The sequence below is a fragment of the Rhinolophus ferrumequinum genome, chromosome 11 (genome assembly GCF_004115265.2).
Source record: "Rhinolophus ferrumequinum isolate MPI-CBG mRhiFer1 chromosome 11, mRhiFer1_v1.p, whole genome shotgun sequence".
Taxonomy (NCBI): Eukaryota; Metazoa; Chordata; class Mammalia; order Chiroptera; family Rhinolophidae; genus Rhinolophus; species Rhinolophus ferrumequinum.
The window spans coordinates 86,274,345-86,297,931 of record NC_046294.1 but is presented as its reverse complement, the minus strand read 5'-3'; the positions used below and the strand labels follow the sequence as shown (position 1 = coordinate 86,297,931).

At 44.5% G+C, this 23,587-nt stretch overlaps 1 protein-coding gene across 2 annotated transcripts in view; it reads left to right on the top strand.

The window, feature by feature from the left end:
* The window catches only part of SIK3 (SIK family kinase 3), a 241,643-nt gene extending 218,056 nt beyond the window's left edge, over positions 1–23,587 (top strand). The window contains exons 14-25 of one of the 2 annotated variants that reach the window (XM_033119066.1): positions 294–364; positions 2,600–2,743; positions 6,741–6,891; positions 7,644–7,769; positions 8,042–8,127; positions 8,594–8,703; positions 9,703–10,042; positions 10,672–11,555; positions 19,983–20,146; positions 21,074–21,206; positions 22,098–22,267; positions 23,365–23,587. In XM_033119066.1, the coding sequence (XP_032974957.1) occupies positions 294–364; positions 2,600–2,743; positions 6,741–6,891; positions 7,644–7,769; positions 8,042–8,127; positions 8,594–8,703; positions 9,703–10,042; positions 10,672–11,555; positions 19,983–20,146; positions 21,074–21,206; positions 22,098–22,255 (2,367 nt within the window). In that variant the 3' untranslated portion in view covers positions 22,256–22,267; positions 23,365–23,587. The remainder of the gene's footprint in view (positions 1–293; positions 365–2,599; positions 2,744–6,740; positions 6,892–7,643; positions 7,770–8,041; positions 8,128–8,593; positions 8,704–9,702; positions 10,043–10,671; positions 11,556–19,982; positions 20,147–21,073; positions 21,207–22,097; positions 22,268–23,364) is intronic. The other variant, XM_033119067.1, reaches the window with a different exon arrangement.

The window sequence follows — 23,587 nt, the reverse complement described above, 5'->3', positions numbered from 1 at the left end:
TCTGTTAATTCATATTTTATCCTGAAACATAGTAGGCATTCAGCTATTTATTGGATGAATAACTGAATGAATGAAGATGAATCAGAGGAAGAAATCCAATTTAAAATCACCTGAGCAAGGTAAAAATGGAAAAATAGAAAGACATATGAAAGTTCTGTGTAGCCCAGTGGGCCTAGGAAAAGTTTTGTAAGTAAGGAAATTAACAGGAAGGCCTATCCCACGTCCAGTTTCTAGAATAATGGACATTACAGAAGCAGCACCACCTTGAGCTGTTCCTTTCTGTCTCTCTTCAGGCAGTGCCCGCAGTTACCCCTGTGGACGAGGAGAGCTCGGATGGGGAGCCAGATCAGGAAGCGGTGCAGAGGTAATGTGGCATCTGGCAGTGTTTGCAGAACATCCTTGGGCAGACACCCCCTGCAACCAACGAAAGGTCACCTCTGCCCAAGGAGGTGGTACAGTGCAGCTTCAACATTTGTGTGGTGTCTTTGCTCAAGCCAGATGGCATTTCCTCCCCACATGGAAGTAACAGAAGACTATCCAGAAAATTTCCTTTCTGTAAGCGCCGTTGGAAGTCCCCTAAGTGACAGCAATAACTTCTTCTCTCCTCCCTCCTTCCTTCCTTGCCCCCTGCCTTCATATTGCAACTCTGATAGTATTCCAAGGCACAAAGCCTGCTCCTACCTGCCAAGAACTGTTTACTAAAAAGGAATTGGAGATTTGGGATGACAGTGATCCTAGCTAATCTGGCCATGGACTTCTGGCATGGACTCTTCCTTTCCAGGAGAATGAATACCTCTTGTACTGTTTGCTGTGTGTTTCCTTCATCCCCTTGTACCAACAAAGAGATACTGAAAAAAGAATATGGGATTCTGGCCAGAGACAGATGCAAATATCCATGGTTTGCAAAATCTTGTTGAGTGATGCCTAATTTCACAGAGAACGGCAGTGACCATCGGTCATGCTGTACTGTTCATTTTACCTCAGTTCCATTAGCCATGGTCCTCGGCTCCATGCATGCCCCTTGTGGGAGTTGTCATTCTTATTTTCCGGGGATGAGGATTTGACCAGAATCCAGCATGTATTTTCCGAGAAATACAGGTGTTCTTCAAGATTATGTTTTTCCCTTGAGGGAGATTGAAATAAAATGGTTTTCATGGGCTTTGGGGAAAACTGGGTGTCTTTATCAAATGGATATTAAACCACTAATGGCTTACTCTTTGCAAAGTTTACATAACCACTAATTACTCTGTAGTCTGTTCATTGTTTTTAGCTTACATGGGCAAAGTGGTTAAAAATGAAATGAGCATTTTTTAAGAACCCGATGGTTCTTGGCCAGTACTCTCTTCCTTCCCCCAGTAGCTCTGTATGTGAGCTGCTGTTCAAAAAGATGCTGGTCCCATGTGGAAAGAAGAGTGGAAAACAGGGGTGTTAGCAGGTAGGTCAGCTCCTTCTATAGCTTAGCCAATAGAAGAAAAATTGTGGAAACTTTTTTTCCCTCTTGATTTTGTTGTTTCTGTAGTTTACTGATAACAATGTATATAAAGCTGCAAACGGGCCCTGCAGGCATCATGAGGAGAAACGAGAAGACTCCCCCGCTACTTGAATTAGATAGCAGTATTTCATTTTGTCTTCTTTGTCTTGGGCTTTACTTCCTCCATCGCCACCTTCTTTCTTCTTTAGACCAACATTTAAAGCATAAAATGCCCATTAGATTTGAGGTAATGAAGAGGAATAATGCTTCTTTTATACATGCCCAAGCAGAGCAGCAGTAGTAGAGGAAGGCATCAACCAGACGAAGGGGGACCAATATCTTATTAATGGTATTGGCCAAGTGGATCTGAAAGATCAGAATAAAAGTCACCAGCTTGTCAACTCTTCAGCTTTTGAAATTTCTGTTTTCTTGCCTTGCCTTTTCCCCCCTAAAAACAATTCTGAACATGTCATGTGGTTTCATTTCTTCATCCTCTAGACAATGTTGGTTCCCTGGCAACAACATCAGTTTGTCTTCTCTATGATTGAGCTACAATCAGGAGGCATGAGGGAAGGGGTGGTTTGGGAATTCACTATCCCAGAATGGAAGTATCTGTTTTCCATGACGTATAGTGAGGTTAATCTCAAAACCTGGGGGCCAATGGGATGCAGAGACATGGGGAATCCTTATGAATATCTCCCTTGGCTCATCTCTAGGAACAATCCTTAGGGCTCATTTTCTCTGACTTATATTTTTGGAAATTTGGAGTGAAAAGAGGAATAAAATTAACAAGTAGAAAATAAATTCTTCTGTTGAATGGATTGAAGTAAGGAAATCCATTCCTCTGAAGGAAAATCAATCCTCTTCGTGAGCTACATCTGCTTTATCTCTTCTCTTCAGTGGCTACTCTTAGGCCCAAAATTCAGCCACTTCAGTGGTAAGCTAACTTTTGTTAGCCAGTTGGACATGTTTCACTTTCATCCAGTCAGGGATCTGTTTGCCATCGAGCCCTTTTTGAGCTCTGACACTGTTTCATTCCGAGTGCTTTAGAGTAACTTCTAATGCTTCTTGCTGAGGAATATTCCTGTCTGTCTTTTTTACTGTGAAATGTGCTCCTGCTTGTTGCAGGTACTTGGCAAATAGGTCCAAAAGACATACACTGGCCATGACCAACCCTACAGCTGAGATCCCACCGGACCTACAACGGCAGCTAGGACAGCAGGCTTTCCGTTCCCGGGTCTGGCCCCCTCACCTGGTACCTGATCAGCATCGGTGAGTAGCCGCATGAGCTATGTGAGATCCTTGAGGCTCATCGGACAGGCACCCTTCTGGCTAGTCTGACAGTGATAGTGACTAGCATCAAGGCTTTAAATAGCATCCTGAACTTATATCTTCTCAGCTCCTTGCACTAAGTAGTACATGGGGCAATATGAGATTCTTCTCTCCCATTACCTCGTGTTCATTGTCTGCGATTGAGTCTCGTGATTCTAGATGTTGACTCATAGATGAAATTGAACTTGAGACCTGCAAGGAGATGAAGCTCTCAACTGGAAAATAAGCCATATTAATAGACTTGACCTTAAGTAACTCATCACCTTCCAAAGAATGAGCATTTCTTATCATGTTACCACTGAACAGTGAGCTAGCGTATAAAGGAAGACACATCCCTTTGTGAATGATAGAGCAGAGATACTGCATCCTCTTGAATGTTGTGCTTGAGAAGTCGTTCTTGCAATATTCTGATGGCTAAATCTTTTGCAAGGTCTGTGCCACATTTATAATTCATTCTCTTGAAGAAATAATAACAAATTTAACCTTCCTGGCCAAGAAAACTTCACAAAATTGAATCCAAGTAAACCTGGAAGCAGAAGGGAATGACACTTTGCTAGATTAAGAAGATGACTATCTTCTGTGAATACCTTGATAACTAAAAATCTGAGCTGTGCCCATTCTGAAGCCCTCCCCATGCTCATGGGTCACACTTTCAAAGCCACCCCCAATTCCTAGAGTTGATTTTATTTTCATCTTTTTGGGAGGACAATGAAAAACAGTCTTACTTGGAAAGGTTGAAAAGCAGTCAACTTCTGAGGAGATTAAGTTTACAAATGTGTTGTTATTAAATTTTGCAATCAGCTCACACTGGCAAGCTTGACACAGTGTTTCTATTGTGACTAGTTACCTGTTGGGCATCAGTATGATCAGAGACAGGTGAACTCTGAGCAGACTGAGACATAATGAGTGCCACGTTGGAACTCTGAAAGAAGAAAAATAAGCTCTTATAAATGACAAAAAATGGTCTGTTGGGAGTAACAGGACTGACGATCCTCAAAACTTACGGCACAGAAAGACAGTATTTTTCTAAGGAAAGTCCCTCAGGGCCTCAGGGTACTACATCAAAGGGTACTTTGAGTGATTGTTGGAGAGCTGCCTTTCCACCGCAAAAATTTTATATGATTTCTTAATAACTCAGCTCTCCACTGTCACCTAATAGACCCATTATCACTGTGTTTCTCCTGGTTTCTGTCTTCCTCTCTTCCACAGCCTGACACTTAATTTTTCAGCCCTTGTCAGGGTCTATTGTTTAGCTGAAGTCCTTTGGGTATCCTTGTTTAATTTTAAGTGTTTCTCAGGAGGTATTGTTATCAGGGAAACATGAAGATCGGCACATCTCCAGTCAGCCTTTATCACAGACTACGTCCTGTTTACATTTGTTACTAAGGAAGACCACACTGGCCCATAGCACCGTGTGTGTGGTTTCCACCCTGCCTGCTGTCACTGTCAAGGCCTTGCCTGCAGGAAATCTGTCTGCTGTCTGTTTTCATGTGAACACTCTAATAGAGTGTTCCAAGGGTTTCCTGTGGTCAAGCCGGTTTGAATTGGAATAAATGCTTTATGAGTTGGCAGATTGTGTAAGGTGGCATTTATGCAAACTCAGCATGTCTTGATGGGGTTACTATAAAAATATGGCAACATAAGAGACTGAAGTTGGTCTTCCCAAGTCCATAAAACACAGAAAATGGTTGGCCCAGATAGATTATTGAGTTGCTTTCATTTTCTGGGAGAAATGACTCAAGAACATTATATGTGTGTGTATGTATAGATAGATAGAGATAGAAATACCGTGTTTCCCCGAAAATAAGACCTAGCCAGCCAATCAGCTCTAATGCGGCTTTTGGAGCAAAAATAAATATAAGACCCGGTCTAACTTTACTATAATACCAGGTATAATATAATATAATATAATATAATATAATATAATATAATATAAGGCCAAGTCTTATATTAATTTTTGCTCCAAAAGACGCATTAGAGTTGATTGTCCGGCTAGGTCTTATTTTCAGGGAAACATGTTATAGAGACAGTCTATCTTGGATAGAGATAGAACTCTCTCTCTCCATATATACATATATATATGTATATGTATATATATATTCATTCTTCTGGGGTATAATAGCTGAAGTCCAACACTGAGACAGAAGAGGGGTCTGATCAACCTTTTTAATTTTAGAGGTGTATAATTTAAAAATTTTAAAGTTTTATGTGTAATTAAAAAATGCAACTTAACACAAGATGGATTTTATCTAGATGGGGAACCAGTAATCCCTGTTTAAAAAGCATAGTGGGAATATCAGCCTAATATGAGTCTGTTCTGAGTTTGAACATGATTGTAATAAAAATGAAACACAGTTGATACTATCAGTGCTTCCAAAATCAGCAACTACATCATAACTGGTACTCTGAAGTTACTGTGCTGGGCTGACCTGGGTTTTAGTCTGTTCAAAACCTGAGCTTCTAGAAAAGTCATGAAATATCTGGACCTGGAAGTATTGCTCTGAAGGGAGAGAATGGGTTTTGTGCAGATAGAATGTACTTGAAGAACACAGCTTTCTGAGTGAATCAGAAATGTGTCCATTGTCAGAAAATATTGAAAGTATAAGAACCAAATTTTAGGAGAAAATAGTATTTGCTTGTTTTAACTCCAGACACCTGATTTAGAAACAGAACTAAGCGGCATTGAGGAAATGCCCCTGGAAGCACCTTTCATGATCACTGTTTCTGGAGTGTGTCTGCCAAAATCATTTGTCTTTTGTGCTACTGAAAAATAATGCACGTCCATGCCCATTTCATTAGCTCACTACTGTGTCAAGCTTCAGGTAGAGTCTGAAACAGAAGTCATCATTAGAAAAGAGAGGGTAGAGGGTTCTCACCTGCTGCTAGAATTCTTGTGACCCCTCTGCACAGTCATCAGACTGTCCTTCTCCCTCCCTGTCTGCGTTGTATTTGAACTCACTTGTTAACCTGCTTCCTAAACCTTGGTTCTGTTTCAGTCCAGAATGAGTAACTGGCAAGGTGGTAGGTACATCATTTCCCCCATAGTTCGCTGTGATGTCATCTCTGTCCTGGACATGAAACCCTGGTCCTTTCCGTCAGCTGCTGGAATGCTGTCTTGGCAGTCTTTTATCTGCTTAACCCAAAAACATCTCTTTCTGATTAGGTAACAAGTATAGATGTTAGCTTCTAAGCTGAGACTGGCTTAGGCATTCCTTATCAGTAGTTTGTTCTTTCTTTCTGTAAGATGCTGGCTGCGTTCTCATTGACCAGTGGGGTTTTTGAAGGTCATCCAAGTGATTACTCTTTCATTAGGAGGTTGGGAGGGTGCTGCTGCTCTGATAAGTTAATTTTCACAGTAGGTAACCTGATTTGCATTGATCAGGTTTGTGCAGGCTCTTGAGGCCTCCATTCCTCCGTTTGGGGATCAGAGGTCCCCATTGCCCTCCATTTTCTAGCACAGAACCTATGACTTCCAGGCCAAACCATTCACCACAAAGCTGGCTATAGTTTTCCTCTAGTTATACGGAGATTACCGGGTCAAACTGAATTTTAGATTTCTAAAGACACTACATAGAGACATGATGATAAAAGCAAGAGTTCCTGCCAGCTTGGCCTGAGGTTTCTCGAGAAGCTCTTCTCTCTGACCTTGTATATTTCTAAGAACTGGATGTATTTGATCCCAGGACATCACCAGGCTTGGAAATTGAGCCAACTAAACTAAAGGTAAGTGGGAATGGAAGATGTGCACCTGGAGCCCTCTAAAAGGGAAGCAGGCTAGGGAAATGACTGGCCACTGGAGATGTCTTGGAAATGGCATAATATACAGGGCTCCGTGGGCAGCCAGCCATCTTTGTGTTCATCTGGAACAGCAGTCCCTAGGTGATTTGGTCAAAACTGCTGAGTCCTAGCCCCTAACCTTCTCTTCCCATGTATTCAGCTCTACCTACAAGGACTCCAACACCCTGCACCTCCCTACGGAGCGTTTCTCCCCTGTGCGCCGGTTCTCAGATGGGGCTGCAAGTATCCAGGCCTTCAAAGCTCACCTGGAAAAAATGGGCAACAACAGCAGCATCAAACAGTTGCAGCAGGTAATGGAAGAGATGGCAGGCATCTCTGGAGAAGCATGGGTAACAGAGACCAGTATTGCAGGAGGACTGGGGTGTTAAACTTTCCAACCCCTTCATGTCAGCACTGCAGTTTTACAGGTTCAAAACTGTATAGTTTCTAATGCTTTTTGCTTACTTCTTGTTATGTACAGCTTTCCCCAGGATCAAACTTGCTTACCCTATGAAGGGACGAAATTTTCTTCCTGTCTCTGTAGTTCATTAGAGAGGAATTTCTGGGCTTGGGTTTCAGTGGCAAGTACTAGGGAAGGTACTTCTAAGAAACCCGGGCAGTCCTCTTGTGATTTATGGGCACTGGGTGTTGTTGGAGCCTGCTCTGCATTGTTAGCACCTGGCCTATTCTCCAGTTGGTGTGGAATGGTGCTCCCAGAGGAAGGAAGTATACCTCTAGGCTTCTTAAAGGGGCCGTTTTCCTTTCTGCCTTCCTGATGACCACGCTTCAAGTGGTATGTTCTCTGTACACAGATTTTACACTGGATATTTTCACTTGTACACAGACCATCCTTAGTGTTTTCCATTAGTTCATGCAGAACGGAATGGGAATATATATTTAGTACACAAATACCTATTTAAATGGGTTAGTTGCTCACCAAGGACACTTCTCTTCTGGCTCTTTCTGGCCATGAGACCTTGGGGCAGATGTGCATCTGCTGTCATCATCACTGCACAGGGTGGGCCTGGGTGCATCCCATCTGTATTAACTGCTTTCCCTTCAGGAGTGTGAGCAGCTGCAGAAGATGTACGGGGGGCAGATTGATGAAAGAACCCTGGAGAAGACCCAGCAGCAGCATATGTTATACCAGCAGGAGCAGCACCATCAAATTCTCCAGCAGCAAATTCAAGTAGGCCTTCACTCTTTGCTTTCTCCAACTTGTTTGGAGTTTGCTTTCAGGCTGATTTGCCTGTGAATTTTGAAGGAGATCATGCAGGGCAGAATGGAGTTGAGTTATGTTGATGGTTGACATGTTTGAGTAAAGGTAATCAAACCTTTCGATGAACAGCAAAGCATAAGTCTCAGTGACAGATAATTCTTTCTGTTTCTTCCCTTCCTGAGAATAGCTCTAGTTAATCTTCAAGCACAAATTACTTTTCTCCTTTTCCCCATATGTTTTAGGATTCTATCTGTCCTCCTCAGCCTTCTCCACCTCTTCAGGCTGCATGTGAAAACCAGCCAGCCCTCCTCACCCACCAGCTCCAGAGGTAACGAATCATTTTGTTTCATGTCTGAGCCATTGTCTCTATAGCTTGGTGTCCTTGGCCTGTCTCATATGGGAGATACTGACTGACTTTAGCTTTCATCTTGGAAGAACCTATTTGAAAAGCAGAGAAACCAATATAAATTTCCGCAGCCTCCCTGAAATCCTGACTTCCTGTGCCACTTCATTTTCTTAGCCCCATGAATAAAGTAATCTGATACCTAATATAAGAGGCCAGACACAGGCCCCCAATGACCTCTGCCTCTCTGTCTGGGAAGTTTGCTAAAATAACGTGGATAGCTTTTAAGTAGACTGTGGTGGGTGGTTTATGTATGTTTTTCTAGCCTGGAGGCTTATCAAAGCTAAGAAAATAATTTCTGCTTGTGTGTATCATATGAGTGAAGCTGACTTCAAGGTTATTCCGGCACCTCAGGAAATGTATTGATTTAGCTGGTTGTGTTGTTTTTAAGGTTAAGGATTCAGCCTTCAAGCCCACCCCCCAGCCACGCCAACAATCATCTCTTCAGACAACCCAGTAGTAGTCCTCCCCCGCTGAGCAGTGCCATGATCCAGTCTCACGGTGAGTGGGAAGCTTTCCGTGGGACCGTGGGATGGTGTGCTACGTGGGGAAAAGGAGTCGCAGTCTTGAAGGCCACAGCAATTGATTTGAATGGCAGAATAATATAATATTTAAAGGTGTGGGCTCTAGAGGCAGACTGCCTTGGTTTGAATCCTGTTTCCACCAACTCTTAGCTACGAAACCACAGGTAAGTTACTTGACTTCAGTGTACCTCAGCTTTCTCAAATGTAGTATAGGGATAATAATGATATTTAATGAATAAATATTTTCACTTGGAACAGTCTCTGGCACAAAATGGTTCTCAGTGAAGGTTAACTATTATTAATATTTTAATTAAAACCCTCTCCAACTCGACCAAATAAAAAGCTGCTGCCAGAACCGTCCTTACTGTCGTGCCTCCATCTGGTTCCCCACTGTACATGTCGCTCCTCTCTGCTGGGTGTTCAGATGGAGGTGAAGGTGAGTATTCCCTACTTGGTGTGGGTCTGTGGAGACCAGCACGATGGGGACGTAGTATTTCAAAACCTGGTCATCTCTTAAGGAATACACGCAGTCCAGATCCCCTGAAGAGTCGGAATTGGTTTCCATATCCTTCCTACTCAAAGCGGGGTCCTCCGACCAACAACATCAGCAGGAAAATTAGAATCTCAGGTCCCATCCCGGACCTGCTAGATCAGAATCTGCATTTTAGCAGTATTTCCAGGCCATTTGTATGTACATTGGAGTTTGAGGAGCATTGCTCTACATCAGAGCTACTCAAAGAATAATTCATGGGCCAGCATTCAGGGCAACTTAATTAGAAATACAGATCCTCGGGGCCCCTCCCAAACCTACTGAAGCAGAATTCTGTGGGTAGGGCCCGTGAATCTGTGTTTTAATAAGTCCTCCAGATGAGCTAAAGTTGAGAAGCACTGCTCTACATGGTATCTAGTTTGAGTGTCCTCATTGGCGCCCACTGCTTCCAGCTGGCAAGTCACTCTGATGTTCCTTTCTCTCCAGGTGCTGCATCTCCCTCCCAGTTTCAAGGCTTACCCTCCCGCAGTGCAATCTTCCAGCAGCAGCCTGAGAACTGTTCTCCTCCTCCCAGCGTGGCACTAACCTGCTTGGGCATACAGCAGCCTACCCAGTCCCAGCAGGTGACCATCCAAGTACAGGAGCCTGTTGACATGCTCAGCAGCATGCCAGGGACAGCTCCAGGCTCTGCTGGGCGGGGCCTTTCCATTAGCCCCAGTGCCAGTCAGATTCAGATGCAGCACCGTGCCAACCTGATGGCCTCCTTCAGCTACGGGCACCGGCCCTTGTCCAAGCAGCTGAGTGCTGACAGTGCCGAGGCCCACAGGTAAGGCTTCCTGAAGTCACTCATCCATCCATTCCAGTGATCCAGTGGGAGGAAGCCCCTTAGCAGGGCCAGAGAAGGAGGAGGGAAGGAGAATGAGTCTGACTGGGCTATGATCGTTTCACCCTTTTCCAAAATCAGGGTCATGGATTTGGGGTGAACTTGAAACCTGTTTATTGACCCAGGACCAAAATGCTAATGAGACGGGAGGAAAATGACAAAACTGTCTTACTATTTGTCCACAAAGAAGGAAACAGCCGATTAGAGGAGCTGGTAAAAATGCCAGTTCCCCTTGTCTATTCTTTGAGGATTCTTTCCCTCTCTGTCACTCAAATTCTAAGAGATTGGTGCTTCTTAGTAGCTCAGATGATGGAAAGTAGGCCATGTTGCTACCTTCAGCCTAGAGCTGGGTCTGATACACACAGTGCACTAGATCCCTTGCACATCACTAGACAAGTGAGAGCAGGGATGAGCTGGGATGATGCCTACGTGCATCCCCGTCTCCCCTGTCACACCACAGTTCTCTGTATCAGTGGGGCTCCCTACTGGGAAAGAGTAGCAACTATTCGCCAGGGGAGTATAATACACTTGTTACATGAATGCCTGGCACTCACTCTTTTTTGTGTCTGCAGCTTGAACGTGAATCGGTTCTCCCCTGCTAACTACGACCAGGGGCATTTACACCCCCATCTATTTTCGGACCAGTCCCGGGGTTCCCCCAGCAGCTACAGCCCTTCAACAGGAGTGGGGTTCCCTCCGCCCCAAGCGCTGAAAGTCCCTGCACTTGACCAGTTCCCCCCCTTCCCGCCCAGTGCACAGCAGCCCTCTCACTATACCACATCAGCACTACAGCAGGCCCTGCTGTCCCCCACCCCTCCAGACTATACCAGACACCAGCAGGTACCCCACATCCTTCAAGGACTACTCTCTCCCCGGCATTCGCTCACCGGCCACTCGGACATTCGGCTGCCCCCAGCAGAGTTTGCACAGCTCATGAAAAGGCAGCAGCAGCAGCGACAACAGCAGCAGCAGCAGCAGCAGCAAGAGTACCAAGAATTGTTCAGGCATATGAACCAGGGGGATGCTGGGAGTCTGGCTCCCAGTCTTGGGGGACAGAGTATGACGGAGCACCAGGCTTTACCATATCAAAATGCTGACTCGTATCACCACCATACCAGCCCCCAGCATCTTCTACAAATCAGGGCGCAAGAATGTATCTCCCAGGTTTCCTCACCCAGCCCAACCCACGGGTATGCTCACCAGCCGGCACTCATGCATTCAGAGAGCATGGAAGAGGAGTGCTCGTGCGAGGGGGCCAAGGATGGCTTTCCAGACAGGAAGAGTTCCCACACGTCAACCAAAGGTTGCCATGAAAGCCCCCTGCTCTTGAGTACTGGCGCACCCGGGGACCCTGACTCTTTACTAGGAACTGTGAGTCACGCACAGGAATTGGGGATACATCCATACCGACATCAGCCAACTGCTACATTCAGTAGAAATAAGGTGTCCAGCCGAGGTAAGAGTCCCTTCAAAGTAATAGTCCTGGGCCAGTCTGCCCCAATTCAATTAACTTAGTAATGTTATCTTTTTTCAGCTAGTGCTCTGTGTTCCTAAGAGAAAAAGAATTCCTGAGAAGACCTTCAGGACCTTTTGAGGGAGAAGCATGTAGGAATTGGGTATTGGTGGGTAAGGGATCTGTTTTCAAAATTAAAGGATAGTGATAGAAAATTAACAGATAGTACAGTCAGTAAAATATATTATCTATTTCTCATATTCATACCACGGTTTCTTGGAATCCAGAATTCCTTGACTGTCATCAAAATAGCTAACTTTAACTTCTGCAATACAAGAGTCAGCTACCAGTGCTAAGGAAATAAAATTTAGTATAAATAGCATTGGACCAAAAGTCACAGCACCTCAGGTCTGTACTTGACTCTTTCATGAATGCAATAACCTTGTCACTTAAACCCTCATGTTCTTACTTTTCTCGTGTGTGAAAAAAGGGCATGAGGAGTAATGGTGCTTTACAGAGTATTTGGGAAGATTAAGACATGCATATGTGTGTTTGTGTTATGCATAATGTATGTGTGTGTGAGAGCATGAAAGGGAAAGAAGTGTTTGATAATCTGGAAGTATGATATAAACGTGTTATCTCTTTGATCATTTCATTAATAAACTAAATGCAGACTATTACAGCATCATAAGAGAGGCCCCACGTCATTCCGTTTTGTCTCACTCTTTAATGAATGTGTCCATTCATTTTCATTCTGAGGGAGATTAGGATTACCGTCAGTGAGTTATACTCAGGAAATGTTGTTCCATTAGCATCATAGCCTTCGTCTTAGACAAAATCTGGACTGATATCCATCCCATAGATCGTGAAAAATGAGTTCACCCATAAAATACACAACCTTGAAACAGCATTTCTTCCATCCTTCCCTTCTTGGAGTTAGCTGCATCTCTTGCTCTGACTTTTAAAGTCAACACAGAAAGCTCACTCCTAGGGGAATTAGGTCCCATGGCACAGAGCAGGATAGAAGACCTTGCTCTAAATCAATTTATGTGATGGAGACTTGGTGCCTTCACGTTGTGCTCATTATGCACCGATAGGAGGGACACATGGGTGCATAAAACACCAGTTAAATCCTGGGCTTTTGAACAGTTGGGTGCCGTCCAGCTTAGAGGTCTATACCAGTCTTCGGATGGTGGAAGTTTCAGAAGCAGATCATATGTGGAACGGCTGACAGACCTGGGGATGTTTAAGTCGGGGTAGAGAACTAAGGAAAACTACCATACCTGTCAGATGGAAGAAAGGATTCGACTTTTCTGAGTTCATATTATGGGGCAGAACCAATTCTTTCTCAGGAGAGAAATTGCAGCAAATTTCGACTCCCGATGGAAGACTTTTATAAGAACTTTTGAAATGGTTTTGTTCAAAAACTATTCTCATTTCTCTTCACTTTTCCCTCATGTGTGATGTGACTCTTCTGTATCGAAAGGCTGGAGGGCTTGAATTCACCTGCGTCCCGTCATTGTCAGAGGAACCCACCTTTCATTAGGCTTGCTGATATTTTAGTACTGGAAGTAAGGCAGAATGTGTTTGATACAAGTGTGGGCGCGCCAGAGGAGGGCGAGATCAGAGGAATGGGGTCGGTTTCCAGCAGTAAGTGGCATTTGAGTTGGGTTTAATAGGTGACGATTTTGCCGTTTGGATTTAGGGGAGAATCATGAGGAAAGATCACTGGAGTGAAGTGTACGTGAAGGAATTAGGAGGAGTTAAGGGCAGAGGTTTTCTAAAGCCCCGAGTATGGTCTAGATCCAGCTGCAGCGTGCCACAAGAGTACTGGCACACTGTTCAGTTCTCCTGCCAGGTGTAAATCAATACACAGTCCTGTCAGTTATTCACATCCCTTCTTTTTAAATCTAAGGCCTTCTCTTCAGGCCCAAATTTCATTTTAGGATTATTTTGACAAATCTCTCCTACTTCTCCCCCTAGCTGAGTTACTATCATTACCTCTCTCCTCTCTCTCTCTTCTCCCTACCTTCTTACATGTCCCACCATCTTCATCATCACTGCCAGTATCCCTACAAACATCTCTTCTGGTTTCTGGAAGAATCAAGCCCTAAGTGTATTCTTAAGCTTAAAACTCTCCTGTCCTCATTGCCTCATTATCAGTTTTGCAGGTACCTTCCTCTCAAAGTCCTCTTTTTTTCTTAAATCTTTTTTTCCTTATCTTCGGTATGAACTTTTCTAGAAGCTGTAGTCTTAGCTCCCTGCTGAGCTCCCTGCCCTGCTTAGCTTGCCATTGTATTGTAAGAGATTAGTCTTCCTTCTTCCTACCCAGTTTACTATAAACTATCTTTAACTTAGCTGCAGAGTATGCCTTTTCTTGCTTGAATACTGCTCTTTGTAAAATCCGCTCCTGTTCTGTGACTTTTGGAACAACATACACGATTGTTTTTATTGAATAAAGCCACAAATTTATTACTATGTGTGTTTAGAATCCAGTATAGTGATATAATGCAATAGAGAAACTAATGGTCTAAGGAAGCCCCCTGCTGCTCAAGAGTTAAAATCCCTCCAGGGATGTATGTCTGTGTGTTTAAAGCAATTTCTCTTATCCTGGGATCTCCCCACTGTCCTTCCTTTAAACAACATTAGCTTACTTTGTGACCGGGGCCTGGCATGGAACCTCTCCGGCCTTCATCTGTGTAATTAGGGGTGTTGGGCTAAATGTCCCCTATGTGAAGGAGAACGCAGTAAATGTTTGGAGTAAGTCTGCTCCATGTGTGGTGCTTTCGACTCAGTTACTCATTTCTTTTCACATCCACCCTGGGACATTTATGTTACGATCCCTTTTACAATAGAAAGTGAGGCTCCACGATCTTCCTGCTTCAACATGACATGATTCTTTCTATTCTTTTAAAAACTTGACAGCTCACAGTTTTACATCACCAAAGAATCATCAGATGATTTGCTGTCACTTTTGCCAAGAAAGGGTTATAATACTTTACCCCGACCATCTTGCAGGCAAGTGGGGAAGCTCACACTCACTCATGTCTTTGCACAGGGAGTTTGTCTGCTGTTCCCTCTGATGATTCCTCCACCTTGGTGTAGGTACACATAATCTCAAAATATTTCGTGATAGAGCAAATTCAACAAAATGTATGGAATGAGTGGGTTGCACCGACTGTATTAGAGGGATGAACAGCTAAAGAACCTGCCCTCAGGGCTAATATGCCACTGGGGAGAAGAAGGCAAGCTCATCAAGAGCCTTCACGTGAAGTGCTGCCTAACCAGTGCTGTAAGAAGTATACAGTCATGTGCCACGTAACGACGATTTGGTCAGGGGTGGACCACATATATGACGGCAGTCCGTAAGATTATAAAGGAGCTAAAAAATATCTATTGCCAGTTACATCAGAGCTGTCGTAGTTCCTAGCAGTATTCAGTACAGTAACGTGCTATACAGGTTTGTAGTCTAGGAGCAACAGGCTATGCCATAAGCCCAGGTGCGTAGTAGGCTATGTCATCTAGGTGTGTGTAAGTGCACTCTGTGATGTTTGTACAACGAAGTCGCCTAACGATGCATTTCTCGGAATGTAGCTCTGTTGTTAAGCAACATATAACTGTGATTATAAAGGATAGAGCCAGAATGATCTGTCTAAAATTTCTTAAGCATAGGTGAACAGGGATCACCTGTTCAAGAAAAATTAAATGCCATCAGATCAGTGTTCGTGGTTGTCTGTTTCCTTTATGGTGGTTTGCTGCCAATCAGTGTGGAGCCAGGCCCTCGCAGGGCACGGAGCAGGCAGCACGCTCAGGGTGTGCTGGGGTGTGTAACAGTTTCCGGGCTGTCCGTGCCCCATGCTGCCTCTAATCTCCCTATCTGCCGCTGTAGCAGTAGAATTAAGGTTTATCTTCCGTCTGTAGTGTTCCATATACTTGATTTTTTATTTTACTTTGCAAATAAATAAGTACAACAGCATAACCAGTTTACACGTGAGATTACCAACTTGAGCTCGTAAAGAAAACCATACCCTCCTGTCTGAGTCCAGTCAGCTTCTGCAATGTTACGGACTTCAGGCCACATAGAGGGTAAAATGACTAACAGGGAGGGATTACCCCCCAGAACCTATACGACGACTATGCACACATGTCATTTCTCTCATTTTTTTCTTAAAACCCGGTAAATAAGTAAGGGTGAGTCAACATTGACAGATTCAATAGACAGTTATGCAAGCTGCCCCAGAGTTCCCTGGGCAGGTGGGTGGCGTGCATTGTGTCCGTTTGTGTATTTTTTCTCTTGCATGATCAGAGGATCATCCTCTCCTCTGTGCTCTCTCAGCTTCACTTTGGTAAATACCTGAGACTGCTGCTCTCAGAAGTCCTCGTCACCATGAGTTAGATATCCTTCAGTGAGCTTGACAATTCCTGTAGTTGCTGAATTCACATGTAAGATGCCAAAGATTTGAACCTGAATTTTAGGCGCTTTGGTCAGTGGGTTACTCTATGTACACCTCCCCCAGCCCCAACTAGTCAGTAGGTCTCATCTTGAACTGTCACAAAGGACGTCTAGACTCCTGACTCAATGTTCTTAACTTAAAAATCACACTTTACTTGTGCAGTCCTTTCTAGTTTATTAGAGACCCTTTCAATGTGTTATCGTTTGAGCCCCTAAATACCTGTCATTTTTAAGAGAGAGAAACAGGGGTTAAGAGAGATTAAATGACCTACCTAATTTCATACATTTGCGTTTATTGGAACTGGATCCTGACTTCAAGTTTCCTGGTTCCCTAGTCTAACATTCTTTCTTTTATGTCTTCTCTCCTCCCATTTTACACCTTCCGAGCATATCTGCCACGCAAAAGATGCCAGCCCTTCCAAATCTTTGACCTATGGATTATATTGAAACCTGAGCAGACGGAGCCCTGGTTTGTTACCCAACTCCGTTTTCATCTAGTTTGTAACTTACATTCATCTCTCATAAAGGCTTCTTCTCTGGAAATTAAAGTTTCATTAACTCATTTGTTCACTCATACACGAGCACATTGTCCCCATAATTCTGGAAGTCGGGTTCTGTGATAAAATCAGTTTCCTTGTTTGTTTTTGTCAACTGGCTCCGTATGCCCTTATACCCTCAGAAATAATGTCTCCGAAATGAGTTGGAGTAACACCAGTCTTTACTGAGCTCTTCCAGTGTTCCAAGCTCTCGTAAGCACTTTCCATACCTGCAGAGTGAGTCATGTTGTACAAATAGAGACTGAGATCCAGGGAAGTCAGGTAACTTGCCCAAGAGCCCATCCCCCAAGAGCCCTCAGGATCCAAGCCCACGTCTTCCTGACCCCTGAGCTTATGTTCATGAGCCCCAGGCTGGGGGTCAGAAAGGCTCATCACATGATTTGTCAGGCAATAGCTGGCTCTGCCTTGGTGCTGCTTTCAGGTGTGTTGGCACCAGACCTGAAGGACAGGAAGAAAGCAGACAAAGGAGGACAGCATCCATGTGACCTTCCCAAAGGCAGGACCAAGAGGAGGGTGGGTGTTTGGATTTAGAGAAACCCTGTCTTCAGGAATAAAAATACATTCAAAAAGAGAGAGACAGGGAAAGAGGAGACTTAGCATACATCTCCAACAAACACATTAAGGCCCCGAGAAGAGGTGGGAAGGAACTAAATGTCAAGAAGTAGGACTTACACATTTGTTAGCTTTGCTGTTTCTCATGTGTGATAATGATCCTTTAAAACTCTTTAAACAAGAGAGCCCTCATGTTTGTCTTCGGGTATACAAGAAGGTGCAGATTATGAGATGTGCATCCAATTCTATCATTCAGAAAAAAAGAAAAACTCAAAGAATTGAATGGATGGTGCTACCTATGAAAGAAGAGAATATAGGTATTAGAAAATATTTTGGAAAAGTAAGAAGCAGCTATTCATGTTGCTTCTTGGCAAAACAAACCAGAGAGCCAACTCCTTGCCCCACAAAGCCACTGTTGCACCACTTCCCGCCAGTGGTTTTTGTCTGGCCCTGGGGCCAGCACGTAATCTGTGCCCACTGAGAGGAATTAGGCTGCGTGGGTAAGATGGGTGAGCTAAATAGAGCAGGTCTGGTGTGGGCTTTTATCTTCCTCTCTTTGCTGGCTTTTAGCTTTCAGGAGCAAAAGAGTTGACTTTTGGCTGTTCCTTTAACCTCTTTGTTCAGAGAACTTGCAAAAGATTGCTCATTTGCTTTCATCTTTGGTACCTGGGAACGTCCCCCGGCTCATTTTTCTCTGGAATGTTTTGCATTACCAGCCATGTGCACGTCTGGTAGCTCCCCTCCCTTCCCATTCTGCCCCGGCCCCTAAGCCAAGGCCTAACCTTAACTGTTGTAGGAGACCATAGAGACCCTGTAAGCACACTCGAAGCAGCGTGCTTTTCTCTCATTATTCAAACAGCGACTGGAACGATACAGTTAGAATAAGGGCTGTGTTTCCTATTAAACGCTGTTTAAAAATCTGGTCTCGCCAAGGCACAGCTCATCAGAAAATAGGCCCAATGGTACATAAGGAGCTTTAACCCAGAAAACCAACCAAGCAAACAAAGTACACAGGGTGCCAATAAAATGTATATACATTTTAAGAAGGAAAAAAACTATTAAAATTGTAATATTCAGTATATACTGATAACAAGAGATGAATCCAAGTCACGTTTGACTTCTGCAATTACTACTGCTTGAGCCACGTTGACCAAAGTGTCCACTAGTATAGCTTTCCTTGTCACACACACCCTACCCCCACCACCCGCACCCCACCCCTGTATATGTTCAAGTGCCAGGCTCTTAAGGACTGGAGCCAAAAGTGCAACCAGGAGAATCTTATCAACTTCAGTGTGGCCCTGGTTTTCTTCTTGACCAAGGATGGTCAAGAAGAAATGTTTATTCTTCTTGAACTCCTCTTTCTTTCCAAAAATCCCGTTGATACAGTTGAATGACTCTGACAGGATACTAACCTATATTAAGAGACCATTTTTGTTATTATCAGTTAAGGAGGTAATTCTTAAATACTGGGTATAGGACGAACGCTAAAGGCTCATAGACATGCATAAGATACAATTATTTTCCTCAAAGAATTTACAGTCTAATATGAATTGAACGTGGAACCAGGAATAATGTTAGAGTAATCAGAGTTCATTAAAGTCTTCTAACACTTAAAGGAAGACTAGATCTATTTCTGTTTGAAAGGGACAGTTTCATAAAGATGATAACATTAGAGATGGACCTAGAAGGATGAGTTGATTTGGATTGGCAGGAATGGAAATAGAAGAACCAAGCATGTCCAGGGAAAGGGAACAATGAGAGCAAATGCATTGAACTGTGAATGGGTGGGGAAGAGTTAAATGGTACCATTTGACTAGAGCTTAGAATGTAGGGGGGAGTAGTGTGAGGTACTGATGGGAAGATAGTCTGGGAAAGAGTTGTGAAATGAGGTGTTTGGGCTACCCTGTAGAAAGATGAACCTTCGTAGGATAGTGGTAGAGGGATGGCTGAGGCTATTGCAGTAATCCAGACAATAGGTTTTAGGGCTTTAATAGAAACAGTGAGACTGGAAAGAAAGGTACTGAAGTGACCAACATTACAGGGGTAGATTCTTTAGTCTTAGGGTGATATGGATACAGGAGTAAAGCACCCAGTGAACTCACACCCAGATTAGGAAAATAGGCACCAAAACAAGGATCTCTGAAAGAGGAGCTGGTTGTGGGGGAGTTGATGAGCTTGGAATTAGACATGTTGAGTGTTAGATGTTCGTTAGCTATCCAGGAAAGAATACCTAGTAAAGAGTTGGTGCGATAGATCTGGAGCTTAAAAGAGTATTTCAGTAGTTCTTTATATAGAGGCAATATAGTTGAAGCTGTGAAAATAGATGCTATTGCCAAAGTAAGTGTTGGGGGACAGAGATCAAGGATAGAAATGGAAAGAGTGGAGGAACTGTGGAAGGAGCAGCAGTTTGAGAAGCAGAGGAGAGGACTGGGGTGGTTCTCTGAGGTGGAAGCCTGGAAGGAGAGAGAAGGCCTCCACAGAATGGAGGCCATCCTCCCAGGCTAGAGGTTCCTGAAAGCTCCAAGAATGTTCTTATGTGCATCTAGGTTTGGGAACACAGCACTGTCAAGTCAACAGAGAAATGAGGAATAACGGTTCAGTGGGATCCAGCCAACCGCCAATACGTGGGATTTTTCTCCTAAGGGTCTGATCCCTTCATAAAGAGGCTCATGTTTGCTGTAGGACTTAGGGATGGCAGACAGTCCAGGCTCCTCTAAGCACCATCACCAGTGGCTGAGGATTAGTAGATAGTGCACATGTGGTCCTCACCATTGTTCATTGTCCCTTGCAAGGCATTTGCTTGACAGGCATTGACAATGTTAGGGGAAACTCTAGGTCTGCTGACCCTATTTTGCTCTGTCTCCTCAGAGTCTGTCATAGGGAACTGCATGGATAGAAGTTCTCCAGGACAAGCAATGGAGCTGCCAGATCACAATGGACTTGGGTACCCAATACGCCCCTCAGTCAGTGAGCACCACAGGCCCCGGACCCTCCAGAGACACCACACGATCCAGAACAGTGACGATGCTTATGTATGTTGGTCCCCTCCTGCTTCTCGAAAGTGGGATCCTACCAGTCCCAACCTTGAAAACAGACTTTAGTAATGTGGGGTAACCAACACCCACTCCTGTCATCTCAACCAGAGTCCACTGCTTCTGTAAACTTAAGGGAGCATGCCTTTGAATCACCCGCATGGACCAGCCCAGCTCCAGTAGAATCTTAGTAGAATCTGTATTCCAAATTTTAGACTGAGGAATCCAGAGTAGTTGCCATTTGTTCTCTCTAGTCTTAGTTATTGAACTTTTCCCCAGTGTAAACTCAAGCCCCAGCAAATGAACCCTTAGGCTCATAGTTAGTTTTCTGGTAGCTACATCAAACTTACTCAGATAAAGGGAGCTAACCTGGCTCAGCAAGACTTTGTTTTCCACGGGTAGACTCTTCGGGCAGCACTGTCTAATATAGTAGCAAATAGCACATGTAGCTATTCAAATTTCAATATAATTTCAATAAAATTAAAAGTTGATTTCCTCAGTCACACTAGTCACATTTCAAGTGCTTGGTAGCCTCTGGTGGCCAGTGGCTCCATATTTGCAGGGCAGTAGGACATTCCGTCCTCACAGAAAGTTCTACTGGACTCTACTACCCTAGATAGACTCCTCATGGTGACAGGGATTTTGGAAGACCGTGTAGGTGTCAAGGGCATCTGCCCACCAGCAGAGAGATTCAACGTGCCCTCCCCCACCCCACCTGCCCCCTGGGAGAAACCTTCGGCAGCCTCCCAGTGTCACCCCCTTTGGATGGCATTGTAGGGGAAGGGAGTCTGGGTGGTACTGATTGGGAGTAGTGCCAGAGGCTGGCCCTTGCCTGGGCTCTTGTAGAGGGAACAGCTATCTCTAAGGGTCACCTGTGAGTGGCATTTCCTCTGGTATCCTTACTTCTTTCCTAATCATTTTCTGCAGGTGCAGCTGGATAACTTGCCAGGAATGAGTCTTGTGGCTGGGAAAGCACTTAGTTCTGCCCGGATGTCAGATGCAGTTCTCAGTCAGTCCTCGCTCATGGGGAGCCAGCAGTTTCAGGATGGAGAAAGTGAAGGTAAAGGGCCTTACACATGGGCACCCCAGATAACTTCCTGTAGACGCCCCCTTCCGTCTTCACTAGTGACTGCTTCCGTCTTCTGTATAAAGAGTTCATGGGGTGCCACAACATCACCAAGAGGTTCTGGAAACAAAACCCTTCCCCACTTCTCTTTCTTCCAACGTGTGTGCTTAAAGGAGCATGTCTTCTGGTTGAGTATAGGGGTGTCACATTTCTGTTTGTAGTGCCCTGTTAAGATACTCCTTAATAACTATTTTTCTTGTTCTGATCAGAGAGCACTGTGCTCACAGCAGTATGTCTGCCTCTCCTTAGAATGAGAAAAGGGAGGGTATCATAATGGATATAAAGCACAGGCCTCGGAATGGACAGGCCTGCAGTAAATCCTGACTCTGTCCGTTACAGGCTGCGTGGGCAAGGCACTTAGCCTTTCTGAGCCCCCTGCAGAGCGTCCCCCTCTGCAAAGTGGCCAAAGCAGCAGGGCCCAGTCCTGGATTGTGCTGTGAGCATCACTGGCCTAGTGAGTTTAAAGTGCTTAGAACAACGCCTAGGTCACAGTGCCAGTAATCAGTGTGTCTGAGCAGGAAACCTGTCTTCTCCCTTAAAGAGGAAAGTCTTCCTGAAGGAGCAGTTTCTGTCTTCTCTCACTCTGCAGTTGCTGATAGGGCTTGACAGTAAAGGAACAGGAAGAGCAGAACACTTAGAGATCACGGGAAGAATCCTGGCCGCCCAGCCCACAGTCACTAAACACCTTGAGGGCCTGCTGTGAGCTAGAATTCAGGGCTGGAAGTCAGGCTACGGGTGCTCAGACTTTTCTTCCTCCTCTCTCCATCTTGCCCACCTCCCCCCCTAGCTCCATGCACATCTCACGTGGTCTTTCTGGTCTTACAGGATGCGAAGAGAACCTAAGAGGTCATGAGCACCCAGACCTGACTGATGGCAGCCAGCATTTGAACTCCTCTTGCTACCCATCAACGTGTATTACAGACATACTGCTCAGCTACAAGCACCCTGAGGTCTCCTTCAGCATGGAGCAGGCAGGCGTGTAACAGAAACGGAAAGTGAGTATCACCCAGGCCAGGGCCGAACCAGGAGAATCCTTCCACGTGAACTCGGCAACGCCACTCTTCCCCTCAGGCCTTCGCATCTTCCTGCTGTCATTAAGCTCTGTGTGGGTAGGGGCATACAGAAGAAATGTTGCCCGTTGCCCCTTGGTTTAATTATGGGGGATAAGACACAGAGACAGTGAGCTCCAGTTTCAGAGGAGGGGGGCGGGCACTCTGGTCAGGATAAGAAAAAGAAGTGGTCCTTGAACTCAGTCCTGTAGGATGAAGCCCAGCAAGAAAACACATCCAGCCATATTTTTAAGGCTGTGCTGCAAGTGGCAGAATATTCTGGGCCCGGGAATAGGTAGGTGATCAGAGGCCAGTGGTAAGAAACAGGTAAATTAGCCAGTTTGGCTGGAGTAATGCTTAAATGAACATAGTAGGTAGTATTAGTTCTTTGAAAACTGACAGAAAAGACTTCAAAGTTAAGCCGTCTGGCAAATCCATATTAGAGCCTCATTGTGAGGTAAAATGAACCAGTCTGTTTTTCACTGGTCTCAGCCTATTAATAACCATTGTTGTGTCTGGACCAGTCCTTGTGGTTCTTATTATGATTGGAAGCTGCCCTTCAGTAATAACCATCAGGAAACTGGAAAGATGCACGTTTATTACTTACAAGACCTGGAAATGACGCAACACACCTGGGGCCACACAGCGAGATCTCGGGTAGAGAGAGAGAGAGAGAGAGACACCTAGCGTGCACGCACAGGCCTGGGGTTCTGCTTTTATTGGAGTTGAGGGTGGGGGCCAGGGGCTTCGCAGGCTCGCTTTTCACTGGTGAATTTAAAACATTTAAATGGAGGAATTTAAAGCGCGAGAAGAGAAAACAAACAAGTAGCCCAAATGGCTGATAGATCTCTAAAAACAAAGGAGGCTCAGTGGGGAAGGCGTCCTGGCCTCCACAGTCAAAGCTTGAGTCAGGCACTTGCATTACAAAAAGAAAAAAAATCAGGGTTTACACTACACAGTTCCTTTTTTTCTTTTTAAGTTTTCAATTGAATAGTTGAGTCTTTCTCTCTTCAAACTAATTGTCTGTGTCTGTTCTGTTGCAGGTTTGTGTACAGCTCGAGAATGAAAAGGTTGACTTTAAACCAACAGTATCTGGCAGCATTGCGCCAAGTTGCCATTGTGTTTCTCTCCACCCAAAATGTCTTGGCTCCTTTCGTGACTTTTGGTTCATCAGTATGCCGTTCTTTTGGGTTCTGTGGGCATTTTGCCATGTTTGCTTGTTTGACCAAATCACCAAGGAAATAAACATGAAATCCATGTTCGCCA